The 24,548-nt window shown below is 58.6% G+C and overlaps 1 protein-coding gene across 3 annotated transcripts in view; it reads left to right on the top strand.

Moving 5' to 3' along the window:
• Positions 1–1,577: 1,577 nt before the first annotated feature.
• The window catches only part of Gpr161 (G protein-coupled receptor 161), a 31,412-nt gene continuing 8,441 nt past the window's right edge, over positions 1,578–24,548 (top strand). The window contains exons 1-4 of one of the 3 annotated variants that reach the window (XM_046429987.2): positions 1,578–2,121; positions 3,697–3,821; positions 15,393–15,810; positions 21,625–22,349. In XM_046429987.2, coding sequence (XP_046285943.1) covers positions 15,437–15,810; positions 21,625–22,349 — 1,099 coding nt within the window. In that variant the 5' untranslated portion in view covers positions 1,578–2,121; positions 3,697–3,821; positions 15,393–15,436. Of the gene's footprint in view, positions 2,122–2,555; positions 2,743–3,696; positions 3,822–15,392; positions 15,811–21,624; positions 22,350–24,548 lie in introns of those variants that run through there. The other 2 variants (XM_046429983.2, XM_046429985.2) reach the window with 2 other exon arrangements.

The following is a 24,548-nucleotide window of genomic DNA, read 5'->3' on the forward strand; positions in this document are numbered from 1 at the left end:
GCTGTCCCGCAGTTTACCAGAGGACGCCTCCTGCAAGCCAATGCTCAGAAACAAACAGGACTAGATTCTAAATTGGGAGCCATTTTATAAAGAAAAAGCACAGGGAGCCGAGGTGGGGGGATAGGGTGTTAAGGAGCCTCTCTCATACGGCTCAGGGAAGACTTCTCTGGGGAGGGCACGTTGGAGCTGCCATGGGGTCAGGGAGGATGCCTTGGCCTGGGGAGTGGATTGGGGGTACTCGTGCTAGTTTTTGTGGCCTGATGGACTGAAGTGACATTTTATATAAAAGAAGTCTCATCAAAGGTGGATTCTTCAACACACACTTGGGATTCAGTTGGACGAGGCCTGTTATTATCCTAATGAAGACGTCTTTGGAGGATCTTTCAAAAGAATGGCTTATAAAACCAATTTGGGAGCTGGGTGTGGTGACGCAAGCCTGTAATCCCAGCAGATCTGGAGGCTGAGGCAGGAGAATTGAAAGTTCAAAGCCAGCCTCAGCAATTTAGCAAGGCCCTATAGCAACTTAGCAAGACCCTGTCTCTAAATAGAATATAAAAAGGGCTGGGGATGTGCTCAGTGGTTAAATGCCCCTGGGTTCATTCCCTGGTACCAAAAAAGAAAAAGAAAAAAGAAAGAAAAGATGGGGGGAGGAGAATTTCTTGTTTTGAAAAAAAAATTATATTCTTGCATAAAATCAGTATTGTGTTTTTTCACACAATAGTTGCTTATATATAGTCACCTACACATATAGTGAAACACTTTGACAACAATTTTTCTATTTGCATCTAACCCAATGCTGCTCATAGCTTGATATTAGCTCTAGAAGAAAAAAAGAAACAATCTTAAGAGAGCGATGGAAACATGAGTTCTTTGGCAGCAGTTTCTATCCCTGAATGCATGGTGAGTTCTGAGGCTAGGAGCTCTGGGGTAAAACATCTTTGTGATTAATAATATATTTGATAATGAGCAGGAGGAAAAAATATGCTTTCCACTGAAGGATTTAAAACGAAATAGAGTAAGCTGGGAAGACTGCTGAGTGTGGAGGACATCTTTCGCATCTAGCAGGGAGGTGGAGCTGGAAGAGCCGTGCTTGTTTGCCTTGGATTCTCATTTCCTCAGTGCTGGTCTGTGGCATACAGTTTCTGATCTCCTTTGAATTCCCACTTTCAAAAGGACTTAGTCCTCAGACTCCATGACACTGGGAGATTTACTTGTGCTATCTCATTTAACCTTTTCAACCCCACCAATAGGCCATATGAGTGTCCCCATTTTATAGATGATTAAGGTGAGACTCAAGAAGGCTAAAGAACTCCCCCAGAGCTGAGCTGGTGACTGAGTCAGTGTAAATTAAATCAATAACCAGGGATTTCAGAACAAATGTCTGAGATACTCTTGAGAACAGCCTGCTTTGAGCCGGTTCAAGCATCTGGCTTGCTGGGTGACCTAGACTTTAAAAGAAGCTGAGCTCCAGCTTCTGACCAAATAAAGCATCTATCCCACGGGAATAGTAAGGCATCCGTTTCCTTTTTTCCTCCTCATTATCCCATTTGTCCCTTAAGCAGTCTGGGTGTTTGGCAGGTGCTAGAGAGTAAATTATTGTTCTAAATGGTGCCTCAGTGGCCCAATAATAACAAGGAAGCCGCTCCAACGGATGGTATCACTCTGTAGACAAGAGCATAATTAATGCGTTCATTAAAGCCGACGGATCCGGGGGAGTTGAAGCCCTGCCCAGAGCAGGCAACCCTTTTCTGCTGGAGTTGAGGGCTGGGCTCTGGAACTTCCTAGCTGACTGTTCTGCTGCCGTTTCCAGGGTTTCGGTCTGTTCTCTCTTTTCTCAGCAGCTGCACGGCTGGCTTCAACTCCCCCCACCCCCCAGACCGATGCGTCGGGGACGCCGGAGGCTGGGGACAGGCAGAAAAGCGGGGCGCGGCAGGGGACGGGGGGAGGCGCCCTGGTGGCCTGGGAGCAGGCCTCGGGTCCGGGGGGAGGCGGCCGCGTCGTAACTCGGTTTACACCACCGCCCCCTCCCACCTCCTGCCGGACTGGCCGGCGGCGGCCCTGCGCCGTGTCCCCGGGTCCCGCCAGCGCCGGGCGGGCCGCACCGACTGGTCGGCGTGGAAGGTGAGCGGCCCGCGACGCCCGGGGACGGGGCACGGGGACGGGCGACAGCCGGCCCGGAGGAGTCCGAATGGCCGCGGCGCCGGGGCGGGCGGGGACGGGGCGAGGAGCCGAGCGGGCGCGGAGACAAAGGGCGGCGGGCGCCGTGGGGCGCGGGCGGCCGCCAAGTTCCGGGCGGCGGGCCGCGTGGGGCGGCGGGCGGGGCTGAAACCCGAGACCCGCGTCCCGCGCGGCCCGGGAGGGAGCGGCGGCCGGGCCCGGGGAGAGCGCGGGCCGGACCAGGGCCGCGGGGACGCCGCGGGGAGCGCGCCGAGCGGGCGAGGGTCCCCGCGGAGGCTGTCCCCGGCCGCCGCGCCGGGCCCGGGGGCGCTGCAGCTCTTTGTGGGGCCCGGGGCGCCCCTCCCTCGGCCAGGGGCCGCCCAGGCGCACCCACCCGCGGGTGCAGCCCGCCGTTTCCCCGGCGCCCCCGGGCCCCCACAAGTCCTCCGGGAGGGGACAGCCGGTGCGCGCCCGGGACTCGGCGGAGGAGGGCCGCGCCCCCCGGGGCAGGGGGCTCCGCGCTTCGCCCCGGGATCGGGCGTGGGACGAGGCGGCCGCGGCCCTCGGTGGGATCCGCGAGGACAGGTAAGCCCCCTTCTCTGGAAGGGGACCAGGGGCGCAGTGTCCCGAGCCTTGGCGGCGGGAGCGTCCTGGAGTCGCCCAGAGCTGGGGTGAACGCCTCCGCCCCCCAGAGCTGCTCGTGGAAGATTCGGTGGGTTGGGGGTCGGGGGTCGCTCGGCCTAAGGCGCGTGGGGTGCGAACGGGGGCTGGAGGGCTGGGAGGATGTCCGGAGCGTCCGAGGGATCGGCTCCCAGTGACCACGCAGCGGGCGGTGGCACCGCTCACGGCCGTGAAAGGCTGCATTTTGTCATGGTACCTTCCCTCCGTTTTGCACAGTGCTCCAACAGCGGGTCTTCCGACCCCCCCCCCCCGCTGTGAGGTAGGGAGGTGGTGTGAGTGTGCAGGATCTGTCCAGGGAGGACACCGAGACCTCGGGCCAGCCAATCTCACCGCATCCCTGCGCCCCTTCCCGGTAGAGCCGGCAGCCAGTGCTGCCCGGCCTCCGACCCCGGCCTCCACTGGAGCTCTGGACAGCTGTGCTCACCGCAGCCAGCGGAGAGCTGAAGGCCCGGGACAGGGCTCTTCATCCACCCTAACTGGGAGGCCAGCCGTGGCCCCATCACTTCTTCAGAGGGCTCCTCTGCTGTGCTCGTCCGTCCATCTTGTACCCGTAAGGTGCTGAAAAGCACTTTCGGCTACAGCGTCTTGATTCAGTCTCAGGACAGCCCTGTGACTTTTAGGGGGCGAGGAGACTGAGACTCGGGAGAGGTCAAGGAATCTGCCCAGCTTGCCCTTGAGGCCAGGACCTTTGACTGGGCACTTGCTCTACTGGCCTTCGGGTTCCACACGGGGGTCCCTGAACTCAGGACTTCTCCCTGCCTTCCAGAAACAACGACCCCACAGAAAGAAGCCTTCTTGGCATTTTGAAACTAAATCCAAGGTCTCAGAGTACCCCAAATCCATCTCTCTGTGTTGCAGGCTCGCGCACTGGGAGTGCTCTGGCAACCGGAGGCCCAGCCGTCAGAGGGGCGTGAGTTCTGCGTCTGGGTTGTGGAACACAGAATGGGCTGAACTGGAACCGACCCAACCGGCAGCCAAAGGAGGTAGAGTTCTGTGGGGTACCCCTCCGCCAGTAGGTAGTGGAGGGCGGTGCCGAGGGTCCCCGCAGGACCTCCCACCCACCCACGCAGCTCAAGGGCCTGCCCTCTGGGCTCCACGCTCAGTGTTCCCTGCTCAGAGTTTTGGAGAAACTGCGAAATTTTTTATGGAAAAAAGTTCCATATTTTTAAATCTGTCAACTAACTCAACATTCTAAAGAACGTACAGGGTAACTGAATTGTGTGCGCAGGCTGGTCCCGGCCGCAGGTTGCCGGTGGGCAGCTTCTGGCCCACCCTTTGGAAGCACTGTCTTTCTAAACTGCCTGACTGGAGGGAAGGAATGGTGTCTTCATGCAGTTTTTCTTTAAGAACAAAAAAAGAAAACCAACAACTTAGAGATACCATCAGCTCTGCTGCCGGAAGAAGGGTTGACCTCATGACTCAATTCTTTATTTTATTTTATTGCATAGTGCTGGGGATTGAACCCAGGGGTGCTCTACCACTGAACTACACCCCAGCCCTATTTTTAAATTTTATTTTGACATAGGGTCTCACTAAATTGCCTTGGCCTTCAACTTGCAATCCTATCTTCAGTTATAACTGTGGGACCAACTGGAATACAGTGGATATATACTTTGAATATATACTTTTAAACATATATAAATGTGGGACATATATAATAACGCCCTGTGGTTTGCTTTTTCAATTTAACAATATAACTTGGAAGTCTTTCAGTATCAGTAATAGATGTTTTCATTCATTCTTTTTAATGGCAACATAGTATTTCATAGTATGGATTCATTATAATTTATTTAAACATTCCTTGTCCACGGACTCTTAGATTGTTTCCAACCCTGTCTTTGTATCATTATTGATCTGTGTGCATGCAGAGAGTCTTTCCAGGTAGAAATTGTTCCTAGCAGTGAAATTGGCTGGTTGAAGAGAATGCACATTTAAACTATTATTTAAGCAGAGTTCTCTTTATTTATTGATGTCTTAGAGATTGTGCAGAAAAAGAAATTTAATTAATTAGCTTATTTAGTTTAGTACTTGTTTGGAGATAGTATATTTTAAAGGTACAAGACTGAAAGTTCATGAAAGGTAACATCTCCCCCCTCTCCTGTTCACCAGCCCTCTGTTTTCCTTTGGGGATACAATTAATTTTGCCAGAATTTGTTTATTCTTTCAGAGAGAATCCATGTACCTACAGGGGGGAAAAGGATCTTTCATTTTTTTTCCCCTCTTTCAATGAAGCTTTTAGAAGCTTCATCTAGATCTTGGAGACTATGCCATATCAGTCATGTGCATTTTAAAGGCTGAGAGTCTTCCAAGTTTACTCTTTTTAAAAAACCTTGAATCAATTTATACTTTCTCTAATTGTTTGGTCAAATCATTTGTCTATTTTTCTGTTGAATTTCATGAATTTGTGAGGCTCTTTCTGCATTCTGACCTCTTGTTAGTAAATCAGGCATCTTGTTTCTATGTCTTCAATTTACCTCTTGTACCTTTTATGGTGCAGAACTATTTAATTTTTATGATGTTAAATTGGTGTCATTTTTCTTTGTGGCTCCAAGTTTTCTGCTTGTTTAGGGAAGCCTCCTATTTCAGATTTCCCTATATCAAAGTTTCCCTGACCTGCTCTTCCTCTCTCTCCTGTCTCTGCTGTTCTCCATCTACAGTACCCTGCCCTCCTGCCTCTTTCCCTTCCTTTGTGGGTCTCCCTCTGCTCTGAGACCACAGGTAGATGGGGTTTGCGTCTGCCCATGGGCTTCTGTAGCCAGTCTGTTTTCTTGGGCTTCTTAGGGATGCGCTCTCCCCGGCACACAGAGCAGAAGCGAGGGCGGTGCGGGCTGGATGGCCCAGTGCACGTCCCAGGTGGCCCAGGAGCAGCCACAGGAGCACTTGGAGGCTGGGGCGTGGTGGGGCAGCAGAGGGGCAGGGCGTCCCCAATGAGTACCTTCTGCAGGAGTGGGGAGTGGCATGTGTGATCAGGCTGAGCAGAACCTTCAGTCTGGCAAGAGTGGGGAGGACAGATTGAGTGGGGGTGAGAATGGAGATAGAAACATCTGGTGATGATGGCGGGGAGAGGGTGAGGCTCTGAGCTGGGTAGTGGCAGTGAGCTAGAATTTAGTGATGGCCTGGACATCTGTGACGGGAGTGGAACAGACCAACGTGTGTTCGATTTTCTCATTCAACACTGGAGAGTCTGCGTGGCAATTCATGACTCAGAGGGGTTCGTTAGTCTACCCAAGGCCACATAGTCAGAAAGTGTCAGTCGGGGCCTTAGCTCTGCTGGGGTTACCTGGCAAGACCGTCGAGGACACCCTAGCTGTCTGTCTGGAGAGTCTGGGTGGTGGGTGGTGCTTTTTCTAGGATACACAAGAACATGGAGAAGAGCATATTGGGAAGGTAGAAGCAGAGATGCCGGATTCCCCTTTGTACAAGTCTCATTCCTGGTGTCCGGGTGGCACCTGGGAGGAGACATCTAGCAGGTGGGTAACTTGACTCTGGGCGCTGCAGTGCTGCCCAGGATGTCGATGGCTAATTTGGAGTCACTGGGGTTTAATGGGCTGAGCGAGGGAGCTAAGGAGACAGGAGGGATCTCATGCAAAAGGCCCCTTCCTCCTACATGTGGCAGGAAAGCCAGTTCACATGGAGCTAAGCCAACAGGAAAGTTACCGGCTGTCACAAGGGCCCCACTACGCTTGGCTCCTGGGTGGGTTCAGGGTTCAAGTGCTTTCCTTGGGACCCACGTTCTCACCTTCTGTGTTGGCCTTCCTAATGCTCCATGAGGTGGCCCCTGGCATTCGGGCTCCCCAAGAGGGCAAGGGGACCTGCAGGTGTCTGTCCACTGGAACGTCTTCTCCCAGCCACCAGCAGTGGTCTGCTAGGCCCCTCTGCTCTGCCCCAGTGACAGGCAGTTGGATGAGGCTGATGGGGGGGGCAGAGGTCATGTGTCCATGTCCACCGAGGCAGTGGGTGGGCGGAAGTGGGGCTCTCCAGAGGAAACGCAGGGCGAAGGCAGAGTGGGGGATGGACCGTTGAGGAGGCTGCACTTGGTCTCCTCTGAGGGTGAGCCGAGAAGACACAGTGAGATGGCAGGATGGTGGGCGGGTCATGAGACTGGGGAGGAGCTGGGGAGGGAGAGGGGGCTGGAGCAGGACCCGGAGCCGGGAAGGGGGCGTCTCAGAGGGAAACCACAGCAGTTGGGGTGTCCCATGCTGCAGAGAGCCAGGGAGGCCCCTTGGGTTTGGTCTTTTATTTTGAACCTGGCTAGGACCACCTTCAGAGGGCTCCTTCCCTGCCTGTCTTCCAAGTTGCCATCACAGCTGGGGCGGCTGGGTAAGGGCAGAGGTGTGGTCGCGAAGCCCCCAGGAAGCATGGGCGTGGGCTGCAATCAGGCCTGTGACTGGGGGGAGCGCACTTACCTCTTAGGCTTCCGTTTCGTCTGGAGATGGACCCGTGGAAGGAGCTACCCGGAGGCCTCTCAGTTCTGAAACGCTGCCCCTCCGGGAGCTTGCCGCATCTCGTCACCCCTTGCCACCCGGCCAAGCCTCCACCTCCGCCTCTCGCTGGCCTCCTGGGTGCACGCCTCACCCAGCAGCAGTGTGAGCCCCTGGGACAGCAGAAGAGTGGCTTCCCGCCCTGCGGCCGCGCGTCCTGCGTGCCAGCCCCAGTGTCTCGGGAGTCTTCGGCTCTCCTCCAGCTCCCCCACTTTCTTGCTCGTTAGAGAGGCCACGCGCGCCCCGGCCTGGGGACCTTCACGGGGCTCTTTCTCAGCCTGAAGTCCCTGGCATCATTTTCTGGTCCCCATTCAAATGTCGCCTCCTGAGAGCCTTCCCTGACTGCCCAGTCCCAACCCACCCACCTGTTCCCTCCCGGACCCTGTGCTGTAGGTGGGGTGGGTTCTCCCCTACAGTTCAGGTCTTGGAAGCTTGTTCCTGGTGTGGGGATGTTCAGGGGTGGGGTCCTCAGGGGTGCAGCCCGACAGGAAGTAGTGAGGACAGGGGGCCTGCCCCTGGGAGGCATCAGTGTTGTTCAGTGGGACCCCAGTAGTTCCCTGGAGAGTGACCCATCCCGGTGCTTCCGTGTCATCTCTTCCTCTCGCATGTGCTTCTGCCAGGTGCCACCCACCATGACATGACACAGTCAGGGGCCCCAAATCAAAGTCAGTGCCATGTTGTTTGGAATTTCCAGCCTCCAAAACTGCAAGCTAAAAACCTCTTTTCTTTATAAAGTACTCAGCTGCAGGTATTTCATTGTAGCCATAGAAAACAGGCGAATGCACCCTGTTTTATTTTCCTTCATGGCACCTGCTGACCTGGAATTATTTTGCATTGTTATTATTTGCTGCCTGCCTGTGTCCCCTCTCGTTAAATGTGAGCTTTGGCATGTCTTGCTCCATGCTATGCCCCAGTTGTAGAGTGGAGCTGAGCAGAGAGTAGGGGTCAGTGAAAATCGTTGGAGCAGCTCAGTGAGGAATGAGAAGGGGAAGGCTAACTGGAAGATAAGAATGTGGGAGGCTCCAGAAACCAGTGGCAGTCGCTGCCACGAGGAGGGAGAGAGAGGACACCTGCCTTCCTCCTGCATCTGTCTCACAATGGCCATCAGAGAAAATGTACTTGGGAGAACTTCTCCCGTAAACCATTTAAAAATGATATTCTAAATTATAGAAACGGATGTGCGTTTGCTTGGCCGTGCGAGGGCGATGAACAGAACAGTTATTGGTCCGCCTGGTGGTGCGGGTGGTCTCCCGCCCTGCTCTCCACCCCTTGCCTCCTTGGAGCTGTGCCTTTGGTATGGAAGGACAGTGCGTGTCCCCCTGTGTCCACCAAGGTTCACAGTGAGACATTTTCCCTGTAGTCTTGGCACCAGCGACACCTTGGGCTGCTCACCTTTGCCATGTGGGCTGTCCCCGTGCACAGGGTGTTTAGCAGCCACCGGCAGCTGTGTGACATCATTTCCAGATGTCCCCTGGAGTCTCCTGCTGGGACGTCTTCAGACGCTCCCCGCCACCTGGTCTTCTTCACTCGTGTCACTCAAGCTTTTCTGATGAGTGAAGAGATTCTCTCTCACGGGGAAGGGGCTGTGGCCAAAGCCAGCAGGGGACACCAGCCCCCAGGCACAGGTGCAGGTTTCGTGGGAGGCTGGCACCTGGGTGACCTGCCTCAGCTGGGCAAGGAAGTGCTTCTCTCCCTCACCCTCGAGCCCCGGGCCCTGAGCCCCTAATGGAGTCAGCGGAGCTCCCGTTGCGTTCCTGCGAGGCTGCCTTCCCTCTCCCTTCCACCCAGGTAAGTGGTCGGGAGAAACCGCTTTCTCTTTTCACGTCTTCAGGGACTCACTGAAACATTTTGCGGTTTGTCTTCTGTCCGCCGCTCGGCCGATGCTCTTATCTACCTTAGCGCAGACATCCCTCTCCGCAGTCCTGAAAGTGCATTAATTCTGTCTTCAGAGGCTCAGAGAGGTTAAGAGACACTCACAAGGTCACGCGGAATTCCCATCCAGCTTTGGAGAGGAGTCCAAAGCCCGCGTTCTTTCTATTGACATCAGGCCTAAGTGGACATAAGTGTGTAGGGGAATATAAATATTTATGTTCCCAACAGCAGAGTGCTGCTGGGAATTCAGAGGGGAACTGAGGAAGCTTTTGCCAACATCTGGAAGGAAGAACAAGCATCCTAGCCTAGAGTAGAACCTCGTACTATGAGAAGACATGCTTCTCTGAAAAAATAGCTAAAATATAAAAGGGAGAGTGTAGCCAGTAGGGGTAGTGAGGGTCATTGTATGTAGAATGTTCCAGAAAGTCTTCCTCCGAGTTCAGCTCTTCAGGTGGCCTTGAGGCTGATGGTATTTGAACAGGTGACAAAGGAGGCGAGTGCCCAGGACCTGGAATGGCTTACGCGGGGATGGAGCTTTCTGGGCCGCGGATCCTCTCCTGCCCTTTTTGGTATTCCAAACTGGAGAAGTGCCTAATTATGAAAAGCGGCTGAATCAATGTCAGTGTAAAAGTGGATTCCTCAAGGAGCATCCGTGGACCTCTGCAGTGCGCAGATTTGTGTCCTGTCACTTGTTGGTCTTTGGACAGTGCTCGGCGTCCTGGTCGGGAAGGCCTCTCACAGTCACCGGCCTCCACCGTTGGGAGCGTCTGACCTGAGGATGTGCAGCAGGATGGTTCAGAGAGGAGGTAGAACCAAGGGGAAGCGAGGTGGCCCAGGGGTGGTGATGCTGTCCTCCTGGGCAGTCCCATGCAGCCCTCCTCCACGGGCAGAGTTGGTATTTGAGCACATTCTGCTGGCACCGACTGCACCCACATGCCCACCTCTCTGCAGGTGCAGCACCAGCTGTGCCCTGCACGGCCACCATCTCCTTCCACACTCCTCTCAACCTGCTGCGACCTGAGCAGCACTCTTTGCCAAGGGAGAGGGACTGCTCAGCGTTGGAAGGAGATGGGCACCGTGTAGGGCACAGTCGGTGCTAGCCAGAGGGCACTGCCTGTGTCAGTCTGAGGGGTCGCTGCTGCACATCTCCTGCAGCCTCCTCCCAGGTTTCAAAGAAAGCTGCACCGCATTGACAGCGAAGGTCTTTGCTGAACCAAGATTCCATGCATCTTGGGTCCTAATGACCTTGAATCATTATGCAAATTACCATTTTGTGGACTTTGCTTTAAAATATAGATGAATCTATGACAGATTGGCATGAATTTTGCTTAAAACTTTGATACCCAGCGTTGGCATTTTAAGTGGTGAAATCCACCAATTCAGAAAAAGCTCCACCTTCCAGGACGAGTCCTTGCAGAGCATTCGCTGGGGCTCGCTTCATTTCTAAGGGGGTTGTTCCCGAGGCCCTCTCCTTGTGACATCAGGGTCTCTGATTCTGTTTAGGGTTGTGCTGGGAGAGGCTGACCAGATCAGGGCTGGGGGTCGGTGCCGGGGCTGGAGAGCAGGACAGGGTGGATGGGGACGATGGGTGGGGTGCGAGGCCCCAGCACCAGCGCTTCCCGGCCACACAGCAGTCACCTCCGCCTGCGTGGCTCTCCTCACGCCCACGGTGTGTGAACTCGGGTTATGTCTGAGCGTGTAAAGGAAACTGCTGCAGGACTCACCTTGGTAGGGGTGGCTGGCGTGGCCTGCCCAGCGGCTCCACAGCTCATCGGGCTTGGGCTGCTGGGGGGTCCTGTCTGCATTGTGGGACACTTCAGCTGCCAGGCCAGAAAACGGCTGCTCACCGTCACACGTGGGTGTGAGTTCCCCTGGGAGAACGGGAAGGAACAGGGCCAAAGCCACAGCTCTCCACACCCGTGGGCTGGGCCTGATGGCCACCAGCCTCTGCAAGCCTTCCCTAGGTGCCGTGGCCCTCCACGCTGGTCAGTTCTGTTGGTGGGGAGAGGAGAAGGGGCACCGACGTAAGTACCAGCGCCTGCCCTGCTGCTGTGGGACACCCTACCTTGTCCAGGGGTCTCCTGTGGTTCCCTTGTACGTCTGTCCATCACGCAGTGAAAGCCACTGGGCGCAGCCACTGTCCTAGATCTGACCAGAGTGTCCACAGACCAGGCCGCCTTCGTCCTCACGGATTCTGCAGTGTTGAGAGAGAGAGAGGTCAACCTGATAAACATCGGAGCACACCCAGAGAACGTACTGAAGGGGCCAGAGCCGGGCTGTGCGGGAGGCCGGGGGAGGGTGGCGCAGAGTGCCCGGGGAGGGCTTTGCTCACCTAGGCGTGAGAACAACCCGCCAAGCTATGTGGGGTGAGGGCATTCTGGGCACAGGTCAGCAAGTGCAAAGGCCCTGGTGAGGCCTGCGTGACGTCTGGAGAAACAGTAGAAACAGTAAACCAGTGTGCGTGGGGCAGGAGTGAGGGGGCGTTCATTCTGTGCTTGGAGCCGTCGTGGGGACCGGGCTGGACCCTGTGGGCGCTGCGGGTCTAGGTAGGAACTCTGGAGGGCAGTGCTCCTGTCCCACGCTGGCTGCCTTGTCAGGCTCACTCTGCTACCTGGGCAGAGTGGGGGAGGGCCCAGCAGGTGGACTGGTGGCAGCTGTCCTCATAACCCGGAGCCTGGACTGGCGCGTGGCGGCTGAGATGTGGTCAGACGTGGTCAGGTTCTGGGCAGGTTGCTGGCCCAGAGTGGGTGTGGGAGAACGCGAGGCATCAGGACCTGGGCTTTCGGGTCTGAGCTCCTGGAGGGCAGGAGCCATCGGCGAGGCGGGGGGAAGAAGTGGAGAGTGGGTTGGTTGTGCACACACTGGACGCAGGAAGCAGGCGCCCCAGGCCCTCCTGTGAGCAGGGCCTGCCGAGTAGCCTCTTGGCCTTAGGGTCGTCCCAGCCACTCGGGCAGCTGTGCCAGGGGGACTGGAGTGGCCTTTCACCTCTGGGATGGGCTGGGATCCCGGGTCAGGGCAGGGGCTTCCCAGAGCCTGCTGTGGAAACCTGGCCTGAGCCCCTCCCTCCCCTGGGGAGGCCCGGGAGAGACTGCCTCACTGAAAGGTGTCAGACTTGCTAAACGCTTGTTAATTCATCCACAAGTAGGGGACAGTCCACGTGGAGGGGGACGCAGCTGCAGCCAGCCTGGGCGGGGGCGGGGGGCAGGGCTGGTGGTGAGAAGCCCGGACCTGGCCCAGGTCAGGCTGGCTGCAGAGCCCGTGCCAACTGCGCTCTTGACCCGTCCACCACTGAGCCCCAACCCCCGTCCTGTACTGTTGGATTTTGAAGGGATTTTTTACAAATTAGAGTGATTGGTCCTTTATCTGTGATGTGAGTTGCAAATGTTTTCTGACAGTTTTTCCATTGTCTCTTTCTCTGATCGCGCTGTTCCCCTTGTGCAAGGCAAGTCTGGAGTAACAGGCTTATGTGGAAGCTTTATTTTGAGCACCAATTAATAATTTAGTTATAAGAGCCCACAAAATCCAGAGCTTGCCAAGTTACAGGAACAACTTCCAAAGACACGGGTGGGCAGTGCACTTACGGAGTCTATTCGTGGTGCAAAGCCGGAGTAACGAAGAAGTTGGGTAACCGAAATCAACATGCAGAGGGTTTTAACAGCCTGGAATCAGGAGCTGAGTGTACAAAATAAAATTTAGTAGAAATAATGTTTTGTATTTAGGCTTAAAAACATTAATTCCATATGTTCAAGATGGGGGACATCTGCCTTCCCAGAAATTCATGGATGTATTAACTTGGGTCTTTGTAGACCACACACTTACATAAAGTACAAGAAATGCTTTCCTAGAGTGACTCGGAAGGAGATTGTCCCCATCATGGAGAAAGCGGCCCCTCTGAACCTACCCTGATCAGACCAGAGAAGCATTTGCAACTTACATTAGAGATGAAGGACTGACCATCTGTGCCGGCCTGGGGACACACATCAGGGGCCACCGTCTCTGTGAGCAGGCACCAGCGGATGAGTAGCCGGTGGGAGGCAGACATTTCCCGGGACTGGTCGGTCCTTCTGAGTGGGGAGGCCACTGCTCGGTGCAGCCTGGAGCAGTGTGGGCAGATGGGCCTCTGAAGGGCAGCTGTGCAGCAGGTGTTGTGACCCTTGCCAGGGGCAGGCCTGCTTCTTCCCCTGTGGGCTCCTGTGGCCATGGGTCCTGGGACAGAGCCACAGGCCCACTAGGAAGGGGGTTGTCCTGCGGCTGAGTGGAGGCGGTTTGGGCCCCGGTTTCTGTCATGTGGCTTGCAGGACCGTGGAGAACGAGAGCAGGTGGGGAAAGGGCTTTTTGGCTGACTGAAGTAGGTGAAAAGTTTTGGGGGAACTTGAGTCTGTGGGATCTGACATGGAGCTGTGTGAGGCTTGAGTGGCAGCCAGGATCCCGAGCCCGTTTCCTGAGCGCAGAGTCTGCACCTTGCAGTCTGTGGGCAAGACCTCAGATGGGCCTCTGCTGACCCACCTGTGGTCAGTGCCGGGTCCTCGTCCTCCCTCCCACGGCTGCTGAGAGCAGTGCAGCGTCCCCCATGGACTGTACGTGACCCCTGCTTGGGGAACCCAGAACGGCTCCTGCCGTGATCTTGTCCCATACGTGCAGGAATCAGCTGAGGACGGGGCCCAAGTGCCGACTTTGATTCTGTGGGTCAGAGTGGCTCTGAGCTTCTGCACCTCTGGTAGCTCCAAGGTGGTGCCACCTCTTCAGTTCAGTATCCCCCCCGAGAAGCAGAGTCTAAAGCAGCACTCTGCAGTGTCCCCCATGGACACTTGTAATGGGGTCACTGCTCCCACTGGCTTGCTCAAAGTGCAGATTCCCAGCTGTACCTGATCTCCAGGACAGGAATCTGTAGTGGTGATACCTAAAAACTGGCTTTTTGAATTGGTACATCAGGTGATTCTGAAGCACATTAAAGGTTTTGAATAACTGGCTTTGGGAAAATGGTTAGGCCGGTGGTGAGTCATCTTTCTGTTACTATAATGAAATACCTGAGATAATCAACTTCTAAGGAAAAAAGGTTTGGGACTGAGCATGTAGTTCAGGGGTAGAGTACTTACCTAGTACACATTGAGTCCCTGGGTATGACTCACTCCTTTCAGTAGCACCAAGTGGAGGCCGAGCCTTTAGCACAGGGGCCTTTGGGCTCTGCAGACCCAAACTTTGGGCTGGAGAATGACCCCCAGCACTGCCCAAAATCAAAAAAGCCAGCACAGTTGTGCATGCTCTGTCCAGCTTCCTGCTGTCCATGTTGGTGCTGCCGTTCATGATGACAGGCTCCCAGTAAGATGGGAGGCTGAAACAGGATGATTGCAAGTTTGAGGCCAGCCTCAGTCACTTAGCAAGACCCTCAGCAAGACCCTGTCTCAAAATAAAAAATTAAAAGGAATGGGGAACTGGGCCCAGTGGTGCATACTAGTAATCCCAGCAGCTTGGGAGGCTGAGACAGGAAGATGGCGAGTTCAAAGTCAGCCTCAGCAAAAAGCGACTCAGACTTTTACTTTTATTTAGGGACAGAGTCTGAGTTACTCAGACAAGTAACTCAGACTCTGTCCCTAAATAAAATACAAATCAGGACTGGGGACGTGGCTCAGTGAAGCGCCCCTGGGTTAGATGCGCAGTAAGAAGAAATGGAAAAGGGCGGAGGGTGAGCTCACCGTGGCTCTCAGTTCTGGAGGTGGCCCGCAGCAAGGCAGTCTACCGTGGTGGAGCAGAGATGGTCACCTCAGGGCAGTCGGGAGATGAAAGAGGAAGAGACGGGGGTCTTATGGTCCCCTCCAGGGCACGCCCAATGCCCTAACCCTCCCATGAATCCTGCCTCCGGAAGGCTGCACTCCTCCCAGTAGCACCAAGTGGAGGCTGAGCCTTTAGCACAGGGGCCTTGGGGCTCTGCAGACCCAAACTTTGGGCTGGAGAAGAAGTCCTCAGGTCAGAGTGAGTGAGCCACACACAGGGGAGGGAGCACACCGGAGGACTGGCTAGAGAGGCTGGCTGGGGGGCTGGCTAGGGGCTGGCTGGGGGCTGGCTAGGGAGGCTGGCTGGAGAGGCTGGCTGGGGGGCAGCCTGGGACTTCCTGGCCGAGCCTCTGCTGCCTTTCTTGCAAGCTGCATGCAGATGATGTGTGACGAGGCCCCTCCTGTCCCCGGTCCTGTCTTGTTTCTGCAGCCGTCCAGCATGCTGTGCCCACCCCAGGCTGAGGCACACTGACCATGAGCCTCAACTCCTCCCTCGGCCACAGGAAGGAGCTCAGCGACCTCCCCGCGGAGGAGAGCGGGCCAGGGGGCAGCGGTGTCCCCGAGTTCGTGGCCATCGTGGTCATCGCCGTGTTCGTCTGCCTGGGCAACCTGGTCGTCGTGGTCACCCTGTACAAGAAGTCCTACCTCCTCACCCTCAGCAACAAGTTCGTCTTCAGCCTGACGCTGTCCAACTTCCTGCTGTCGGTGCTGGTGCTGCCCTTCGTGGTGACGAGCTCCGTCCGCAGGGAATGGATCTTCGGGGTCGTGTGGTGCAACTTCTCCGCCCTGCTCTACCTGCTCATCAGCTCGGCCAGCATGCTCACCCTCGGGGTCATCGCCATCGACCGGTAAGCTGGCCTCAGGGAGTGCAGGGCCACGGAGAGGCAGGGCCTGGTCCCCGACTCAGACTCCCAGGCCTCGCTCGGGGCGGGGTCCAGCCGTCTCCGCTGCTCTTGGCTCCTGGCCCGGAGCCCTGCTTCCTTTGCCTGGGTTCGGGTGGACAGTGGGCCCCGTGTGACACCCGGGTCCCCGTCATCCAGGGCGGCAGCCGTGTGCGTCCGTTCCATGCAGTGTTCTCCGCGATGTTTACAAGTGACGAAATTGCCCGGTGACGGGTTCTCAGCATGGTGCCCTGTTTTAAGGGACGCGTGACTGCAGTTTTTTGTAAGCTCCATTGCTTGAAAGCACAAAACAGAGGCCGGCCTGGAAACCGCTGACCCTCCTTTTCCCCGTGAACGCGGAGCCCAGGAAGGACAGGTGCAGCAGGCTGGGCCCACTCCTCCCGACGTGGCCCGCTGGCTCTCACTTTGGCAATGGCCCCAGGGCCCCCTCACTCCTTCACAGTGCAGGACGGAGGGGCAGCAGGGGACAGGACAGCCTGGGCAGTGCACACAGTGGCACCGGGAGCGGCTGAATGTGCCTGCTTCAGCGGGGACTGTCCCTGCTGGCTCCTCTGGGCCCTGCAGGTGCTGCAGACCCCGCTGTCCTGGCAGAGGTGGCCGTGCAGGTCTCAGCCCCTGGCCAGGATTCACCTGGCCCTTCACTCCCCACGTGGAGAAGGAGGGCGGGTCAAGGTTCGTGCCATGTGGTCAGTGGCCGGCAGACTGGGGTGTCCTCACTGGTGCCAAGTCCCCAGGCTCTCTGGACCCTCGGGTGTTCGGTGGTGTGTGGTGGTGGACAGTCCGTCAGGAGCACAGGCCTCCCCTGGGCGGACTCCTGTGGGCCCTGTGCACAGGGCGAGGATGGAGAGGACGTCCGGACAAGGAGCCCGCCAGCTTCTCCACGTGTCTGGTTTTCCCAGTGATGAGACAGAGAGTAAAAGGGGCCGTGCCAGTGACCTGATCCGCCAGGGACAGTCCCTGATGCTGTGTTTGCCTCCAGCGGCTTTGGGTGGTGCACAGTCGATTTTGAAATAGGCTCTGCACACATGGTTTTGTGGCCTGTTTTGTCATCTTCCGTGGTCTGCAGCTTCTTTGGGGTGCGAGGTGGTCCCTGGGTGTGAGGTGGTCCCTGGGTGTGAGGTGGTCCCTGGTTATGTGGTGCTCCCTGGGTGTGAGGTGGTCCCTGGGTTCGAGGTGCTCCCTGGGTGTGAGGTGGTCCCTAGGTGTGTGGTGCTCCCTGGGTGTGAGGTGGTCCCTGGGTTCGAGGCGCTCCCTGGGTGTGAGGTGCTCCCTGGGTGTGTGGTGCTCCCTAGGTGTGTGGTGCTCCCTGGGTTCAAGGTGCTCCCTGGGTGTGAGCTGGTCCCTGGGTGTGAGGTGCTCCCTAGGTGTGAGGTGCTCCCTGGGTGTGAGATGCTCCCTGTCTGTGTAGTGCTCCATGCTGTGCATGGCCGTGCCTTTGAGACTCTGAGGTTTCACGGGTCACCCTTCTGAGGGGTGTGTCCCTCGGAATTGGCTCGTTTTCAGGGAGGGAGACGGTGCTTTCCTGCAGCACCTCCGGGTGTGACAGCGCACAACCTCGGAGACATTGCCAGCCATGCCCCCAGCCCACTCGCTGAGAACCCCAGTGAGTGGAGTCCACCAGGCTGCTCAGTGGTCACTCAATCTGAGGGCACTGGGAAGGAAGGGCGGGAGAGGCCGGGGAGAGGGAAGAAATCCGTCAGGCTGGGTGGACAGACAGCCCACAGAGCAGAGGCAGACGGTGGAAAGAATGCAATGACAGTCACCAAACCCGCGAGTGGAAGCCGCCAGCAGGGCTCCCCGTGAGCAAGTCACTGCTGCTGGGGGTCACGTGTGGTCACCTCGATCGGAGCCTAGGTGGCTGGGCTGCTGGGTGGCCTTCCGCCCACACCGTGGGCCATGACACCCGTTCTGAAGACGGCAGCTCTGAGGACAGGAGCTCTGCTCAGGATGAAGGTCGCTGCACTGTTAGGGCTCCTTCGTGGGGGGCAGCCGAGTGCTGCTGCAGCTGGGAGTGGGGCCGGCTGGCGGGACAGTGCTGTGGCCATGGCGGGGGCAGGCCACACCTCTGGAGCTGGGCTCCTCACAGGCCCTCCGTTACTCAGGACAACCCGAAAGCCTCTTTGGGGTCTGAAGGGCTGTGCAGGCTGGTGTCTGAGAAGGACGGAGAGCCGCAGGGGACAGCCCACTCCCGGGGCCTGTGGACAGGGACTTGCTTTTGTTCCGTTTTTCTTTGAGCTTACAGGAGCTTCGGTTTAAACCGGAGCTTCCAGTCTGCTTACGATTCAGGGCACATAGACCAGCTTTCAGTAGGAACGTGGGCGGGCGACTGCCCTCACCTTGACAGGGCCGTGGATTGCTGCACTCCAAGGCCTATACCCCCCTCTGCAAATCAGGACTAAAAGCAAGGTGGCCCCAGGGCCTGTGGCTCCTCAGGGGAAGGACCCGAGGGCCTTCCTGCCTCAGAGGCACACTCGGGAGGGAGGGGCACTGTCGTGTTGGGGCGCTGCCAGTGGCTGGACCTCGTCAAGCAGTGACCTAGAGCCGTTTGCTACAGGCTTGCCGTGAAGTCGTGACACGGCGGAGTGGAGGCCCGCAGGACAGCCCAGCAGAGGACCGCCTGTTGGCTGCAGTTATTGTCATGACTGCCGGAGCAGGGTTGGTCCAAGGAGCCAGGACGGTTAGCCTGCAGCAGCCTGGTCCCCCACAGCCAGCTGACACCCCCGGGGTTCGGAGGGCTGACACCCCCAGGTTCTGAGGTCCCCACTCTGTAAAGAGGTGGAGAAATGCAGGAATCTTGGCCCGTGTCTTCTGAGAAGTGAAGGAATCTTCCTGGAAGTGTCCCCATCCCTCCCTAGCCAACTCCTTCACATTCCTGTTGCCTGGATGGCGTCATGCAGGTCGGTGGCTCAGCTGGGCACTCGGCAGGGGAAAGAGGACGCACAGCTGCTTGAGTCACCCCAGGGCTCAGAGGGCCCACTGTCCCCAAGGGTCACGGGAGAGGGCCGGGGGCAAGGGGAACAGGCGAGAGCAGGCCCTGCCCACTGCCATCTGCCTCTCAGGCTCTGAGCCATCCACTCCTAGGAGCGGGCCCGGCCTGGAGGTGGGCATGGGGGTGCTGCTTCCCGCTCACGAAGGAAGCACCGCAGCTCTGGGGGCTGAGCTAGAACGTGGGGAGCAGAGCAGTGGGAGCACAGCAGTGGGAGCACAGCAGTGGGAGCACAGCAGTGGGAGCAGAGCCGGTGGGAGCACAGCCGGTGGGAGCAGAGCGGTGGGAGCACAGCGGTGGGAGCAGAGCCGGTGGGAGCACAGCCGGTGGGAGCAGAGAGGTGGGAGCACAGCGGTGGGAGCAGAGCGGTGGGAGCAGAGCGGTGGGAGCACAGCAGTGGGAGCAGAGCCAGTGGGAGCACAGCCGGTGGGAGCACAGAAGTGGGAGCACAGCAGTGGGAGCAGAGCTGGTGGGAGCAGAGCCGGTGGGAGCACAGCAGTGGGAGCACAGCCGGTGGGAGCAGAGCAGTGGGAGCAGAGCGGTGGGAGCACAGCGGTGGGAGCACAGCCGGTGGGAGCACAGCCGGTGGGAGCACAGAAGTGGGAGCATAGCTGGTGGGAGCAGAGCTGGTGGGAGCACAGCGGTGGGAGCACAGCAGTGGGAGCAGAGCTGGTGGGAGCAGAGCTGGTGGGAGCACAGCCGGTGGGAGCACAGCCAGTGGGAGCACAGCAGTGGGAGCAGAGCTGGTGGGAGCAGAGCCGGTGGGAGCACAGCCGGTGGGAGCACAGCCGGTGGGAGCACAGCAGTGGGAGCACAGCCGGTGGGAGCAGAGCGGTGGGAGCACAGCAGTGGGAGCACAGCAGTGGGAGTACAGCAGTGGGAGCACAGCAGTGGGAGCAGAGCAGTGGGATCACAGCAGTGGGAGCAGAGCTGGTGGGAGCACAGCAGTGGGAGCAGAGCTGGTGGGAGCACAGCCGGTGGGAGCACAGCAGTGGGAGCACAGAAGTGGGAGCAGAGCTGGTGGGAGCACAGCAGTGGGAGCACAGCCGGTGGGAGCACAGCCGGCTCCCAGGCATCTCCTCCCCGGCTGCACACCCTCTGCAGAGGCAGACCCACGCGTGGGTGCAGCGGCAGCCGCGGCAGGGCCCTCTCCCCAGGCCGGATGTTGGCCTGACTCAGCTGCAGATCAGAGCAGCCCCGCTGAGCTGTGGGGACACTGGAGGCAGCCTCTCCTAGAGGCAGCCTGTCCTGGAGGCAGGTGGCACTTCTGCTCTGGGACCAAGGGTGATGCAGAAAGTGCTGCTGGAGGGTGTCTCACGATGACCTGGAGGTCACTCCCTGCATCCTGCTGCTTAGGGCAGCATTGGTGTGGCCACACTGTCCCCCACGCCATCCTCACAGGAAAGTCCTGCTCACGTAAGCGGCGGTGCGGTGGAGGGAAGTCTGGACGGGGCTACTCCAGCCCTGAGGTCTGAGTTAGACCAATGGCTGACCTTTACCAGTGCCCATTCCCAGTTAAAGGTCCAGTCCGGGGCCGTCTGGCCGCCGCCTGCCCACCCTCTGCATCTTGTGTCCTGCCCCTGCCTGCTGTGCCCTTCCTGACCGACGGCACCAGCTTGCCCTTCCACCTGCCTGCACACCTGCCCGGCCCGCTTTCTGCCTGGCTGGCCTGGGCAGTGTCCCCCACCTTTCCAGGCCTGGGTGTTGGTGTTGCCCCCTTCAGGAGGCCTGTTCGCCCGTCTGACTTGGGTCTCTGACCTCCACCGTGGAGCCGACTGGGGCCCCGCCCCGTCCCTGGTCCCTGGACTCTGGAACACGGTGGCTTGCCAGGCACGGCTCACATGTGCCGTGGGGACCATAGGGTCAGGTGGCCCGCATTTACGTCGTTTCTTCTCTTGGTCGGGCGGGCCCTGTACTCTCCAGTGGCCTTGCCTGTGGAAGGAGAGCCACACACCGCGGCTCACAGCTGTGAGGTCTGGCCTGTCCCGCTCCCAGCCCCGCTGCCGCCCGTCTGCCTTCCCCGCCGCTGCTCCTCACCTATATGTCCAGGCTTTCAGGAAGTGCCCACTGAGCAATGTCCACGTTCTTCATGTTCTTTTTTTTCAGGGCGGGGGGCGTACTAGGGATTGAACTCTGGAGCACTCGACCACTAAGCCACACCCCCAGTCCTATTTTGTACTTTATTTAGAGACAGGATCTCACTGAGTGGCTTCCTGCCTCACAGTTGCTGAGGCTGGCTTTGAACTCCTGATCCTCCTGTCTCAGCCTCCCCAGCCCTGGGATTACAGGTGTGCACCACCCGCCCGGCAACCTTTGGGTTCTTTAAGATCCTGGACACTGATCTGAGTGGATTACCATCAGCAAGAGCAGCCCTGTGACCCCCTGCAAGGGCTGCTCTGATGGTGGGTGGGTTCTCCCAGGACTGTACCCTCGCCTCTGGCTCAAAGCACAGGTTTCCTGTGGGGAGGGAGCACACCAGTGTCCCTGGGATCCCAGGCACCTTCCTGTGCCACCTGGAGGCCAGCGTAGTTTCACAAGAGTTAGGCCGGGGACGCCAGGATGCGGAAGGCCACCTGGAAGCAGCACCTCCGAGGTCTGCTCCCCCAGCGCCCGCCGGCCCATGCCGAAGGGCCTGCAGAGCTGTTCCACCGACGGCCGGCCACTCCTGTGGGGGGGGCTGGGTGGGCCCAGGGCGTGGGGCCCCCCGAGAGCAGGTGCCGCCCCCCTTGACGCCCTCTCTTGCCTCCCTCTCTTGCCTCCCTGCCCTCTTCCAGCTATTATGCCGTCCTGTACCCCATGGTGTACCCCATGAAGATCACGGGCAACAGGGCCGTGCTGGCGCTGGTCTACGTCTGGCTGCACTCCCTGGTCGGCTGCCTGCCCCCGCTGTTCGGGTGGTCTTCGGTGGAGTTTGACGAGTTCAAGTGGATGTGCGTGGCCGCCTGGCACCGGGAGCCTGGCTACACTGCCTTCTGGCAGATCTGGTGCGCGCTGTTCCCCTTTCTGGTCATGCTGGTGTGCTACGGCTTCATCTTCCGCGTGGCCAGGGTCAAGGCGCGCAAGGTGCACTGTGGCACAGTGGTCATCATGGAGGAGGACGCCCGCAGGGGCGGGAGGAAGAACTCCAGCACCTCCACCTCCTCCTCGGGCAGCAGGAGGAGCGCCTTCCAGGGAGTGGCCTACTCGGCCAACCAGTGCAAGGCCCTCGTCACCATCCTGGTGGTCATCGGTGCCTTCATGGTCACCTGGGGCCCCTACATGGTCGTCATCACCTCCGAGGCCCTCTGGGGGAAGAACTATGTCTCCCCAGCCCTGGAGACCTGGGCCACCTGGCTGTCCTTTACCAGTGCCGTCTGTCACCCCCTGATCTATGGACTCTGGAACAAGACTGTCCGCAAGGAGCTCCTGGGCATGTGCTTTGGGGACCGGTACTACCGGGAGCCGTTCGTCCAGCGGCAGAGGACCTCGAGGCTCTTCAGCATTTCCAACAGGATCACAGGTGACTTGGGAGGCAGTTAGGAAGGGACCCACCACCGGGCAGGTGTAGTGGGGGGCTTTCTTCCCAGACGCTCGGTGGGTGGGCGGGTTCTCCTGTGGCCTCACCTCCTGCTCAAAGCACAGACTTCTAGCTAGACGCGGTGGCACAGGCCTATAATCCCAGGGATTGGGAGGCTGAGGCAGGAGGATCGTGAGTTCAGAGCCAGCCTCAGCAATAGTGAGGTGCTAAGCAACTCAGTGAGACCCTGTCTCTAAATAAAATGCAAAATAGGCCGAGGATGTGGCTCAGTGGCCGAGTGCCACCGAGTTCAATCCCTGGTACCAAAAAAAAAAAAAAAAAAAAATCCAAGCACAGGTTTCCTGTGGGTAAGGAGCACTCTGTCCCTGGGATCCCAGACACCTTTGTGCCACCCAGGAGGCCAGCGTAGTTTCAGAAGAGTTAGGCCAAGGACACCAGGATGCGGAACTCTGTCTTCAAAGCCCCGTCTGGGGCCCTGGTCTCAGCGCGGTTGCTTCCTCTCTGGAGAGAAGGGGTCTGTGTGGCACAGGCCTGCCCGCCCCCTCCCCTCGCTGCGTCCCCTGCCTGGCTCCCTGCCCAGCCAGCTGCTCACCCAGACCTCCCTCCCAGGCCAGGGGTGTCCTCTCTGGCAGGTGGCAGTGCCAGACTCAGCCCTTCACTGAGATGTCACCATGGGGACCACCTGCCCCTCCCTCTGCCAGCTGACCCCCGTCAGTCTCACCACACTCTGAGACCCAGAGGAAGCCTACTCTCCAGGGCTCAGGTTTCTCTCACTTTTGAAACAGTTTTAGACTCGCAGGAGCGTGGGACACCGACAGGAGCTCCGCAGCACAGGCCAACAGGCGCGGCCGGGAGGCGGGCTCACGGGGCCTGTGGAGCCCCCCTCACAGCAGGGAAACTGGACATGGGCAGGAGTGTGCTGGCGATGGCCCCCGGGTCCTGCGCTGGCCGAGCCGCTGGGCCCCCTGGTGACTTCTGTGGCAGTCTCTGTTAGTCACCTTTCTCCTCCAGCGGCGGTGGCTCCGGCTGTGGGTCCTGCCCCATGGCTGTCGCTCTGCTCTTCGGAGGGGAGGCAGCTGGGAGTTCTGAGGAGGCCACGCGGCCCACGGCAGGAGCAGCTCCAGGGCGCAGTGGGGTTGGGGTCTGACCTCCAGGCGACTTTGGGCAGCTCCTCAACCCGCTATGAATTTCCCCTCATGAGAGGGAGGGGTCCCCACTCCCCCTCAAAGGGAGAAAGAAGTGACTCCTAACAGCAGGGACACTCGGTGGCAGAGGTGACAGGGCATACCGATGGCTTTCCTGGCGTTTTCCGAGTGTCGTCCTGGAGACAAGACGCCAGTCCGAGGGTGTTTAGTTCAGTCATGGAGAAAGGCTCCTGCCGTGTCCTCGCCTTCCGCCAGCCGGAGCCCTCCCTGTGCAGGGCCACCTGTGCGCCGGCAGGACCTGTGCTGGCGTCCTTTCGCTGGCCGCCCCATCTGTTCAGATTGTGCAGAGTCCGTCTTCCAGGCAGAAACGATGGGCGCTTTCTGTTCCCGCGAACTCGAGGACGAGGCAGGAAACGAGGAGGACAGAGGGGGGAGGGAGGGGGCAGCCAGTGGGGCATCTGCCCAGTTCCCAGGCGCCTCGCCATGACTGTCCTCGGGGTCCCGCGGCTCTGACCGGGGCCGGTGGAGAGCAGCTGCTGTGGTGGGGTTGGCCAGCCAGTGGCTGCGCCCTGTCCCACGTGGTGAAGGGCTGTCCTGTGGGTGCCTCGGGTGGAAGAGCTCGTGGACGACGGGCTCCGAGTCCTTGGCCTCCTCCAGGGACAGGACCTGGGGAGTCCCTTGGTTCCTCCTGGCAGGGCCTGATGGCAGCAGGAGGCAGCCGCAGCGGTAGGAGTCGGGAACGAGGCAGGAAGCGCCCGTCCTGGCCGCGCCCTGACTGAGCAGGCAGGAGGCTGGTGCCCCTGTCTCAGCGCTCTGTGGCAGGGCTGTGGCCGGCAGCTGATCCCTAAACCCAGAGGTCGTTCCTGCCACAAACCTGCCTCTGGGCCCCCTCCTGGCCCCCGGAGTGCCCCAGAGCTCCTGTGGGGAAGGATGGTCTGATCCACTCCAGAGCCAGCAAGAGTGCCCTGGGGCTCTGTCTTGGTCCTGCGGGTGTCCCTGTGCAGGGCGCCTGGGAAGCTTTCAGCAACAGGTGCAA

The sequence above is a fragment of the Marmota monax genome, unplaced genomic scaffold (genome assembly GCF_021218885.2).
Source record: "Marmota monax isolate L192 unplaced genomic scaffold, Marmota_monax_Labrador192_F-V1.1 WCK01_AAM20220418_F8-fsc00055, whole genome shotgun sequence".
In the NCBI taxonomy this organism is placed as follows: domain Eukaryota; kingdom Metazoa; phylum Chordata; class Mammalia; order Rodentia; family Sciuridae; genus Marmota; species Marmota monax.